Source organism: Curcuma longa, unplaced genomic scaffold (genome assembly GCF_044706935.1).
Source record: "Curcuma longa cultivar G26 ecotype Majalengka, Jawa Barat unplaced genomic scaffold, ITB_CL_G26_1.1 contig_22322, whole genome shotgun sequence".
In the NCBI taxonomy this organism is placed as follows: Eukaryota; Viridiplantae; Streptophyta; class Magnoliopsida; order Zingiberales; family Zingiberaceae; genus Curcuma; species Curcuma longa.
In genome coordinates, this window is record NW_027431875.1 from 1 (window position 1) to 12319 (window position 12319).

Consider the following 12319-nt stretch of genomic DNA (forward strand, 5'->3'; position numbering starts at 1 on the left):
CATGTCATTTGATCCAAGACGTATGTGAGACCACCTCATTTTATCCATTGAGTCATTGAGCACACAATATCCACGATTGCAACCACAATTGTTCAATGCTTCATGCCCTAGAGTCCACCTCATTCTAAAATATCAAGCCATCAAGTGAACTAAACTCCTCGATCCATTTGATCCTTCATGCCTAATATTCATGAGCCTACACAAAGTCCTAGGACCGAGCTAAGTAAACAAACCACAACTTAGAACATGTTATCCTAGGACAAAGGCTTCACAACCAAGCCATTTGGTAGCCTACCTTTAGCTTGCTATCACACATCATTTACAATGATGTTACCTAAAGACAAAAGGCTTAAAGATTATATTCACTCTCATATCTCTTATAGCTCTCATTCTTCAAGATTTTCAACCTCTTTAATCCAAGTTGCTAAGCTATCAAATGCTCTAAACTCCCCAAGTTCACTCCATAACCAATGCTCCATGTCATCGAGCCGCCAGTCAATGTTCCATGCCCTAAATTCCACCTTGTCCCAAAGTCACCAAGCTATAGAATGCACTATCTCACTTCATCTCATCTAACCAAATATGTATGCGTGACCATCTCGTTTTATACCACTGAGTTATTGAGCAGACAATATCCATGATAGCAACCATAAACATTCAATGCTTTGTACCCTAGTGCCCCTCATTCTAGAATGTTGAATCTTCAAAGAACTAAGCTCCCTGAGCCATGCAATCCTCCATACTCATCATCAGAATAACCGAGTCATTTGCAAAACCTAACTTGAACCTGTTAAATCAACTAGCTCCACAAGCTTCATGTGCACTATTCCAAGTTTTTACACATTTAATGTATATATTAAAAAAATAAACAAAATCTAATATAGGCCTTGTTGCTAAAACATGGTTGAACCTGACTCACGTTCACGTTCTACGTTTGCATAAACACAAGCACCTAGCATCAAGGAAGTGTCACTAGAAGAAGAGACCTCGTAGAGAACATTACTTGCAGGAATGAGGTTGTTGCTTTGACAAAGGAAAGATCAACAACTCCTATATGCCTATATAAGAAGAAAAGGGTACTACTCTAACAAGAAATAAAGAGGAGCTTACAAGTGGAATAAGTTAGCGTCACAAAGGAAATTCAAGGTAAACAAATCAAGGAGATGAAAACCGCATTGGACAAGAATAAAGAATTTGTCAGGTAGGTGAAGACGTGGTTTGAAATCTCATACCATGTTAGACGAAACAATCAAAGCTTATTGTTCTGATAAATCACCGAAACACGATACCACTCAGCACCAAGGTTCAAAATCTTGATCAGTGTCGTAGTTTCAGTTTTTAACCGGAAAGATGTTCTAGTGTCGACGCTCCAATACATGGTGTCAATGATAAATTGAAGGTTAAAGGAGGAAGAAGATAAAGCAAAAGAAGGAAATATTGTCTATGTTGGGTGGTATCGAGTTTCAGTAATCTATCGGAATGATATATTTCAACCATTTTGCCAACATGGTACAAGATTTAAAACTATGTTCGGTATAGACAATGCATCCTTTCTATGCTTCATCTCCTTCGTTCTTCAACTCCAATCCATTATTAGTATCATGTATCGAAACATCGACATGATACTGAAACAGTATCGTTCCGATCAAAAAACTAAAACTTTGGCACAGTTCGAAATTTTGAACCTTGAGTGAAGGAAGATTCCTCACTTGTAGCCAAGGAGAATTTTTCGCCAACTTACAAAGCACAAACATCAAAGTCTATGTGATACAATTAAATAGAGAACCCCATGAATGAATACCTAGACCTCTACCACCATATCATAGGGAAAATTAGAATTCACGAACCTAGATAGTCCCCTCTAACTACAAATTATATAGGGCTTCAAAAATAAACTCTTATGCATTGTCAATGTCTCAATCAAATCCTCAACATTGAAATTACTTTACATTTCTTCAGCAATAGTTTTAGTTCCAACAAATAACATAATTAGTCCTCAAAAACTACACACGATATCATAGTTTCTTGTACATGGCTATGACGAGACATAAATTAGATAAATTTTGGCCTTAACAACATAGTAGTATCTTATCACACACCCCTATGCAAGATAATGAAATGATAGAAAGAATAAGAAAGATGGTTAAGTAAAGCTAAGTTAAAAGATAGATGCAAATGCACGAATACTATACCTTTTTTCCTTGAATTTGAATCCGCGTATTCATCATCAATATCATTGTCATCGATATTTTTGTCTTTTCCCCTGTAAAATGAATGTCACATCAAAAGGCCAACTATACCTCTTCCAAAATATCCATGTCGTCAAGTATAAGTTCAACTTATACCTCTTCCTATTGCTTGTGCCTATGTCACTGCTCTTCTTGTGCTCCCTTTCTTTCTGCCTTCTATAGACAAGTTTCTCTGCACATCTTTCCAAATGAAGAACGAATTAACTTTGAAGTTCTTGTGAATTTGATTTAATGAAATAAAACAAGGAAAAGATATAGGAAATATGGTAAGTTGAAAAATGAAAATGAACATTGACAACATTTGGGAAATATGTTAATCCAGGAAAAGTACAGGTTAAGTAAAAACATAATTTACTCAAAGGATTGTCATTCCTCCTAAAGGCACTTAATCTAAGTATAGAACATAAGTCAGCAAAGTCAGAATATTATGGGATACCTCAAGACATGAATGAGTTGGATAACTTCTGGAGATTGGGCAATATTTTCCAATATCATATCAACTTCAAGGATAACAAATGTCAGCATCCATGATGATGTTGATTGTAGCTTTAGACTCATTTTGATTGTAGCTTTAGAATCATTATGATGACATACAAAGGACTAGATGTTAATGTCGAACTATCAACAACATGTAATAATAATTTCACCAAGGGAAGCCTTCTTTCATAATATCTCACAAGTGAACACAGAGTGTTGACCTGATTGACTGCAGTAGAATTTAAGGAGGAAATGTATTACATCATTATTAAGATAATCCATGCATGGATATTACATGAGTATAAATAGACTCATGAAAATAACCTAAATATGTAACTACCACCGTGGGACTGAAATTAGACCCTAGAATTGATATCAAAACCCTAAGACCTTGGACCATGAATGACTTCTACCTCAACCCCTAGTTTGGTTTATCTAGACTTAGCCCTTTCCCCAAGAAAAACAGTGGCTACATCTGACCAGTATAACCATCAGTGTTATCATAGTCACTCTCCTAGTCACTCTTTGCACTCTGACTCATCACATTTAAACACACTAACAGATTTACAAATAGGATTAGGAAAAAGAGTAGAAAGTTATCAAAATCCATTCAATGTAACTTTAAAAAAACTACTGCAGACAACAAGACAACAAAATCAAGAAATAAGAGACCTTAAGAGAAATATTGATTTTCTCAAAAATACCCAAGACTCTTTTGACAAAAAACTAACTTGTCAAGAAAATAAACCAAGAAACCTTGACTTACAAGCTAAAGATTTACTACTACAAGTAAAAGATGTATTAAACAAAAATAAAAAACAATTAGAAGAAGACTTTAAGACACTACACATCATCCTAAAAGAGTTGAAATATAAATGAACAATCTTTAATTTGAAAACACATACTATCAAGAAGCTCTGAATTCAAGATGAACAGTAACTGTAAGATCTAGGAGCAAATTGATCTAATAAAACCTGTGCTGGCTAAGTAAGGTACGACTTGATGCCATAAGACCAGAAGATAGTCGGGCATAGTATCAATACTAGGTCTTACAGGTGAGGCTCACTGGAAGATCAACAAGAAAGAAGTAAGATTATTCCTGCTTTCTTAGCCTAGATCCTTTCCAACCAAGTACTTGTTATTTCTTAGCCTAGATCCTTTCTAACCAAGTACTTGTTAGTTTCTAAAACCTAAAATCTAAAAGATCCTTTCCAACCAAACCTAAAAAAATAAATAAATAAAAATAAAAATTAGACCGTCAGGTCTTATGGCATCAAGCCGAGCCTCTTTCTTAATCTAGAAGAAGAAGTTTACGCTGACATACTAGAAAAACACACTTGCTTTATTAATAAGCGGAGTTCATACAAGCATACAAAAATAAACAACTAGGAAATTACAAGCTTTAAGTAGAAAGCTTTAATATACTTACAATAGTCTTACGGAAAGAAAACACACTTAATTACAAGGTTGAAGAGGTTGGAGGGAAGCTTGGAGAGAGGAGGATTCAAGAGTAGTGGATGCTTGAGGTATTGTTTCTGGGGGATGCCTTGGAAGGGAGACGGGAAGGTGTTTATATAGATGAGGCTTCCTTCAGGTGGAAGTTACTTAGGCTTGAAGAAAATTGTTAATGGTGTCTTTTCATATAGTGGAGTTATTGCATGGCTTCTTTTCTGAGTGAAGTCTGTCTTTTGATCTTATCTTCTTTGCTGAGTGTCGGTTCTTATCTTCTTGTTGGATACATGCTAATGTTAGCCTTCCATCATGTTATCCAGGTTGTGTTCTCCTACAGTATCAAGAGAAGGTGTAGAGCCTAGGCTGGCAGACCTTGGATTGAGAAGCCTGGCTCACACATTATGGCTTCGGGCCAGGTAAGAGTTAGCAATGTGGACTGAGCTTGTTAGCTTTCTAGCGGCCTAGTGATCATGTTTCTTTTTGTATTTTTGGAGAATAGCTTCATGTTGAGTGTTGATGGGAAAAGGAAAGAACTATGTTCCTATTTCTCGGAGTCAGTAAATTTTTTCTGTAAATGTTTCTCTCACTAAGTTGTAGTCCGATGGGTCATAATGCCTGTCCCAAAATCATTGACTGTCATGGACAGAAGCTCTCCATTTGACTAGTTGTTCTGGTAGGGTGGCTCTAGAGTTCCAAGCTATATCTGGATCATAAGTATAGTCCTCCAATTATAAATGCATGCCATTTACTTCATGTATGTCTAATCTGATGAGGTATTTAGCTGGTTCAATTTTCATATCCAGCCATTCTGGTGAGGTGTTGTCCAATGTACAAATCACAAAGGTTTCCTACTCCAAGATATGTTGTAGGATTTGTCTAAGTTTGTACAAGAATCCTTGAGCAGAGTCTAAATTATGGATCCATAGTTTGTATAATAGCCCATAGTCCATAAAGGTGAGGGGTGTTACTAATCTTCCTTTAAATTTTCTGGGAATAAATTTCTCGTAATCTATGTTGCCACGTCTGATAGAATAGGAGATTAGGCAAGGGCAACTTAGTGTATCTAAAGATGGACATTGAGGAGAAATCTTTTGACATTTTATCTAAACTGTGTATCTAAACTGTGATGCCTTCAACTAGTTATTTATGTAATACTTCCAATAGTTCGCACAGTTCAGCAAATTATTGAAAACTAGAAGTTTCAGCCTTGTTTCTTATGTAGGTGTTCAGGTTTAGATGGCAAGTTGTTTAGTCTGCTTGCTATCATTTTTTCTGTATGTAATTTTTCTGATGTAAATGTTATGTTGAGGGGAACCCTGTTTTGTTGGAGTTCAGCTAGTGTTTTATAGTCGACAGTAAGTGGTTTTTGGTCACCTTCTTCTTGTTGTTGTCCATTGGCCAAGATTGCCTGTGAATATGTTTTTCCAGTTTGGACAGAATCAAAATCAGATGTTTTAAGAGAACTATTAATGAAGAAATTAGGCCCAGAAGTGGTTCTAACTGCTGTTAAGGCTTCTTCAATAGAGTAATAACTTTTATAAAAAGGCTTCTCTAAGTCTTGTATGGCTGTAGTGACTTTAGCCCATGTTTGATATACTCCTACATGAGGTCCGGTAAATATCGCATACCAAGAAAATCTTTTATTTTCTTTTCTTCTGCAGGAAGTAGTGTGTAAGGGCATTGATTACTGCAATTTTGTAACTAGAACTCCTTGGTATAGTGGGTATATTCCAGATGTTGTCAATGAAGTAATTTTGTTGTGTGTCTAGTTTCATCCTAGCTTCAAAATGAAACTGTTCTTCATATTTGTGAAATTGCTATAAGGCTTGTGTACCAAATCTCATGGTTGGCAGAGCAAATGTTCTTACTTTGCATTGTTTATCCATCTAAAACAAATATAATTAGTGTAAAAGTCGGGATAGAGTGTTTGCTAATGAATTATTACTGCCTTTAATATGTTCCCATTGAATTTTTAGACCTTTATTAATGATTGTCTCAGTGAATTTCATCCATCCTTTTGTACTAAGACTTTTTCTAAGCCCTTTAGTTTTTTGGTTGTATTTACAATGGCTTCACAATCTATTCTAATAGTAATTTTTGGTTTGTTGCAGATAAATAGCAACTTTTGGATATGGATGAATTATTACTACCTTTATTAGGATTTCGTAATCTAAGGAGGTTAAATGACCTTTCCTTATATTTACCAGAGGCATATCTACAAATTGCTTATGTTGTTTTTGGCTCATATTTGGTGGTTTTTCTTAATAGTATTCCTCCCCATTCGGTTTTACAATTGTCTATTTTAATAACTAAGTAGTCAGTGTCTAAGGGTAGTGTTAATACTGGAATGGTTTTAATCGTGGCTTTGATTTGTTTGACTAAGTTTATGTCGTTGATTAAAATATTTTTGTCCTGTTGTGGATATTTTGTTATATAGGGGTTCACTAATTTTTCCTATGTTTTTCAAGTAAGATCTGGCATAATTTAGTAGACCTAAAAAAGATCTGAGCATTTTTGTTTCTTCAAATTTATCAGGAAAAACTAGTATTTTATTTGTAATATGGGTTGCAGTGTTATTTTTTCTTGACCAATTTCTGCTTCTAAAAATTTTAGGTAGTGTTTGGTTTGATCTTTTTCCGTTTTCATTTTCTTATTTTCTAGAAATTGTTGTTTGTTTTGTGTTTTCCAATCTCATTCTCTAGAAAATGAGAAGTCATTTTCTAAGAAAATAGAAAATGACAAAATATCATTTTCTGTGGAGAATAGAAACTGCGGCTGAAAAATAGAAAACACAAAAACACAGCTACAGTAACGTCGCACGTCCTAACCCTGATCGTATAACTCCAAATTTCTCCCCGACATTGCAACCTCATCGCACAACTCCTTTTCTCCCCCAACGCCGCAACCTCATCGCACAACTCCTTTTCTCCCCCGACGCCGCAACTTCATCGCACAACTTCTTTTCTCTCCGACGCCGCAACCTCCCCTACACGCGATCCTTTTTGATTTTCCTTTCCTCGCGCAAGCAAGCCGACGCTACAACCCTCCTCGTGAGTCTTTTCCTCCATGAGCGACGCCACAACCCTCTCCTTCCTCCTCAGGTCTGCCGACACCACTCATCCCTCCTCCTTGCAATTTAGTCAGCGTCAAGGTTCCATCACATTCTCCTCGATAGGTTCCCAGACGACCTTGATTTTGCTAGATCCAGAGCAGAAGGACCTAGGTGCGGCAACTCTCAGATAGGTTGTGTATAGGTTTTGTTTTTCCAATGGATTTTGTCGTGAGGTGTTTATGGTTAGATGATTTCTAGGTTCGGACTTTTGGATCTTACATAGTTCAGCTGCAAGATAAACTTTGCTCCAACTAAGTAAGAACTTACATAGTTTGCTTGAGTTGTGTAAATACTTACCTAGACCTAACATGACTTGTCTTACAGGTTCATGTTGCTACTAATTAATCATTGTGATAAATCATGTATATGGTTGAAGGTTGAAGATTTAAGTTGATGGCTATAATCATGGGATCTGTTGGAAAACAAAACACGATTAAAATATGCCTTCACAAGCTGTAATTTCTTTCTTATTTCTTGAATAACTTGGGTGCATTTGATTTTGAAGTATTTCTTGTATGTCTTCTAGACTTTTAGTGAATATAATGGAAGTCATTTATATGCTTTTGTGCTTTTATGGGTAGAAAAGATGGCAATTGACTTGAAAATGTTAATTGATAACTTGTCTTGTCCCATGTCAGTGAGCAAGCAAATAGGTGGATGTTGAAGTTCCATCTGATGAAGAAGAGTCTTCTGATGAAGAGGAAATATGTATGTCTTTATCTGATGAAGAAGAATCTTCTGATGACAAGTACATAGGAGGTGCGACTTTGCAATAGAAGATAACACTATATCATTTTGTGATGCTTGTAAAGGTTGTGTAAGGTTGGTGGATAGTTTGTATAGTTGATAAATTTTTTATCCTATAGTGTGATACATGTAAAGAGTTTGGAGTCATGTAATGTTGTATTAGAAGGTCAGGTCTGACCCCCCCTTTCTAATATGGTTTTTTCATTTTTAAGAAATAAATATTCTTTTGTTAAAAAAACGTTGCCAACAGAGGTGAATGGTAGTAAGGTATTTTCTTATATTGCATATTAGAAGGTTAGATTTGACCCCCTTCTTATAAGGTTAGATTTGACCCCCTTCTTATATGATTTTTCCTTTTCCATGAATAAGATGGTCTTTTTATTAAAAAAACTGTTTTGTTTATAATTTTTCATATTAACAAACCAAACGCATTTTCCACTTTTCTTTTCTAGAAAATAGAAAACAGAAATAGAAAATAAAAAACAGAAAATAGAAAAACTTTCCAAACCAAACGCTCCCTTAGATGTTGTGTTGCAAGTTTCATTTTCTTTCTTGATACTATGAGTTCATGTTTTTCAAGTGGAAAATTATATGTAAATGTGTATAATGTTCTTCTTTTGTTTTGGAAAATACTAATATATCATTAATATAGACACATGTAAACTAGGAAATACTTCGAAAAATGTCATCTATTTTTCTTTGAAATACTAGTGGGGCAATTTTCAAACCGAAAGGCATGATTATGTCCTTCAAGAAAAAACAGTCCATTTCTATTGGATTCTCGGTGTATTTTGACTTGTCAGAATCCTGATTTCATGTCAAATTTTGAGTACCATTTGGAGTTTTGTATTTTGTTGAGTAATTGATCTTTATCCGGTATCTTTTGTAGTTAAAAATCATTCTTGACCATCCACGTTTTTGTTCTGCTCCTTTATTTACTATAAAAGCAGGCCTTCTATGTCTAGAGGACGATCGTTGTATTGCACCTAGTGTAAGTAATTGTTTTATATGCATAGTACATTCTTCTATTTTCCAATTAGTATATTTTAGGTATTATGCTTTAATAGTGAGGTCTGGATTAATGATATTTAGTTTGCAGTATACTTTATCCTTTTTCCAATATTTAGTGGGATTTTCCCCTATAATTTTTAGCTTTTCTAGTCTGGAAATGAGACTTTATAAGTCTGCTTGTGTATTGAGTAGTTGTAGTAGATATGATAGTGTAAGAAAATCCTTAGGTATATCCAGATCTGCTTTAGTTAGTGGGCTATTATCGCCAAGTCTAGTTTTCCTGTATAAGATAGGAAGATTGGGTTTGACAAGAATCCTTTAGAGTACAATGACAATCGATACAATTGCTACTTGTGGGTTGCGTCGATTCAGGAGAAGACGAGGAAGACAACGAAGAGGGGGTATCACCACGCGTTCGTACTCGAGACGAATAGTCCGAGACAGTAGGGGCAGTAATAGAAGTGGACAAGAAAAGAACATAATCTTTAGTTAATAAGAGAGCACGGTCAATGGCAACAAGAAAATTTAATCCTAGAATGAGATGTATATTAGGGTGGTTTAAAGATTTAACCCAAAGTTTAGGAAGTGATAATGGCGGACTGTAGCTATCACAGTTTGTATAGAATCTTATATACAGGTTGGTAACAAAGTGTAAACAAGACAGTTTTTGTCCATCAAATTGAGTACTAACTAAAGGTTGAGTTGAAGTTTTAATCAGGTCTAGTGGAAGCATAGATCGAATTGTAGGCTCCTCAATAGTAGAATAGTATACACGCACACACACTTACTATCACAAACAAAGAAATACATAGTAGATAAGAAATTCACTATTAATATTTTTAAATTATAAAGAAATAAGATGAATTATTTTGACTGCTAATTACTAATTTGTTAATATAATCAAAGAAACGGAAAAAGGTGGGGTTTTTTTTTCAAAAAATAATGTTTCAACTAGACTTACACAATTAGTCTAGTTATGGATTCACCTTTTTCCTTTTTTTCATATTTATACATTCAATAATTGAGATGGCTACTACGGATCAGCAGAATTCTCAAGCAAGGGAACCACTTGGTTTTGCACCAAGAACTTGAGCAAATACCCTAAGGTTGTCTTTTCTACGACAAAAGGAAACACAAACGAGGTGGTGAAAATTTTCCCTATTGGCCCTTTCCTTTCAATTCATTTGGCAGAACCGACTTTTCCCAGTTTGACCTAGTTGTTCTACTCAATTTAGGCATAAAAGAGATTGTTCAAGTGCACAGAAATCAAATCTGACCAGAAAATATTCAAAATTAGTTTTGCTCAAATATAATTTTGATTTATGCTTTTTTTATGTCTTTCACATATCAAGTTTTTATAATTTAAGTTGTGCTCTCTCTTTCCTTTGCTTCAAAGAAACGTTTGAAAGAAAAACTCTATTTCTTTCCTTGCACCTAAGGAGAACCAAAGCTAGGAGAATGTTTTCTTATCCTTCTCTATAATTTTTCCCCTACCCTTTTTCCTTTCCTATCATTTCCTCCCCTCATAGGCAACTAAGCTTAAGAATTAACAAATATAACAAGAAAAGGTTTTAGCATTACTGTTTCTCTTCTGAACATTTATTTGAAGTATCCCAAAGGTGTAAGACCATTAATTATATTGGAAAAGGAGGGAAATCACTTTCATCTCCTCTATAAAAGAAATAAGTGGCTCATGAGGAATGAAAAGAAAGATTCTCTATCTGATCTCAAAGTCGTCATATAACACTTCTTCTAATCAGATCACACTTTTAGGAATGAAGTAATGTTCTTCCATGCCACTAAGGAAGTATATTTTTTAATCCAATAAAACCGAAGAGATACTTTCTCTAAGAATGGAAGACACTACAATAAAACTCCTTTTCAGATCACCTCACAGGTATTTAAGGGCTCTTGAGATTAGAAATCATCCACATGGGCTTGAAGGGAGCAAGACTTAGCCATATGGAGAGTCAGTCCTTCCTTCCCGCTCTACGTGTCAAGTTCAAGAAATGAATGCAACTTTATTTTCTTTTGGGTTACATTTTGAAAGTAGAAAAATCCTTTTGGATCGAATATAAGATGATAACTAAGGCCATCACTTGGATCCACACACTTATAGCATATTGCCACATGACTCTTAGTAACATAGTTTTTCACTCTTGCCAATTATATGCTTTAGTGAAGGTGACATAGAAGGTAAAATATATGCCTTAAACAATTCATCTTTTAAGAATTGAGTAGTTCAAATGGTCTAAATGCAATATGGACAAGTATGAACTTTCATTCGAAGACACTGAAAAATTAAAAGAGTGCTTAAATCATAGATATTTGTGCTTCTCATCTTTCCACGTAATCAATATTGCACTAATTCAGCAATTGCTGAAAAATTTAGACTCACAATAAATCATCTCCATAAAAGCTACACCACACATAATAAGACCAACAAGAATTAAATCGCGTAACAAGATTAGAAAACTATACCATAAAAGGAAGTAAAACCTCAAAAACAAGATTATGTGGAAAAAAAAGAGTACAAAGTGCAAATAACCTTTTACATGCCACCAATTTCACTAGAGCTTGCTTATTTTCTCCAGCTTCAAAATATGAAAAATTTACCTGTACAAGATCAAATGAGCAAGTACATAACCAAATACATTTATAATGAACAAAAATGACTGATAACTAAAGATGATTTAACTTCATTCTGGAAAGCATTATGAATCACAATTACCCAAGGTTCAAAATCTCGAGTTGTGTCATTGTTTTGGTCTTTAATTGGAACTATACTATTAATACTATTTCGATATCGTGATGACGTTCTTATATATCATGTTCGTAGCAAATTAAGTTCAATGTTTGCTTTCCATTTAGCATGCTAAGATTTTAGCATTATCTTTCATGGAGATGAACTAAAAAAAGGAATAACATTATCTCAAGTTTAACATGCTAAGGAATGTTGAGTGTTGACATAAAATGATACTTGTCGATATGATTGACACAATAACACAAACTACATTGTCCCAGTGTCAAGTAGTATCAAGTTTCAGTAATTTATTAGAACGCCGCATTTTGACAATTTCACCTTGCACGATACGAGATTTCAAACCATGCAACTACCTATACTCCCAATAACAAGAGAATGCTTAAATCACCCAAGAATAGATCCTTCGAGACATTATTTGTTAATTTTTAATAAATATAGCAACTTAAGTTGCCTGAAAGGATCTCTACCACAAACTAAGAGATGCAAAAAGAAAAAAAAGGAAAGATG

At 34.7% G+C, this 12319-nt stretch overlaps 1 protein-coding gene and 1 long non-coding RNA gene across 5 annotated transcripts; one reads left to right on the forward strand and one right to left on the reverse strand.

Moving 5' to 3' along the window:
* Positions 1-1911: 1911 nt before the first annotated feature.
* Positions 1912-11666, reverse strand: LOC141817870 (uncharacterized). Of its 4 annotated transcripts, none has more exons than XM_074705494.1 (4): positions 2686-3276; positions 2346-2429; positions 2193-2263; positions 1912-2101 (listed from the first exon to the last, which is right to left on the reverse strand). In XM_074705494.1, the coding sequence occupies exons 1-4, from the start codon at positions 2805-2807 to the stop codon at positions 2070-2072; spliced, it is 309 nt and encodes a 102-aa protein (XP_074561595.1). In that variant the 5' UTR covers positions 2808-3276; the 3' UTR covers positions 1912-2069. The 4 variants fall into 4 exon arrangements, 1 of the variants encoding a protein (XP_074561595.1); XR_012600876.1 differs by lacking the exon at positions 2686-3276 and adding an exon at positions 4156-4321 and having other exon boundaries at positions 1915-2101; positions 2346-2421; XR_012600875.1 differs by lacking the exon at positions 2686-3276 and adding an exon at positions 11597-11666 and having other exon boundaries at positions 1917-2101.
* LOC141817869 (uncharacterized) lies at positions 4551-8116 on the forward strand. Its single transcript, XR_012600873.1, has 3 exons — positions 4551-4594; positions 6290-6356; positions 7929-8116. It is a non-coding gene; the product is annotated as an uncharacterized LOC141817869 (long non-coding RNA).
* Positions 11667-12319: the final 653 nt, after the last annotated feature.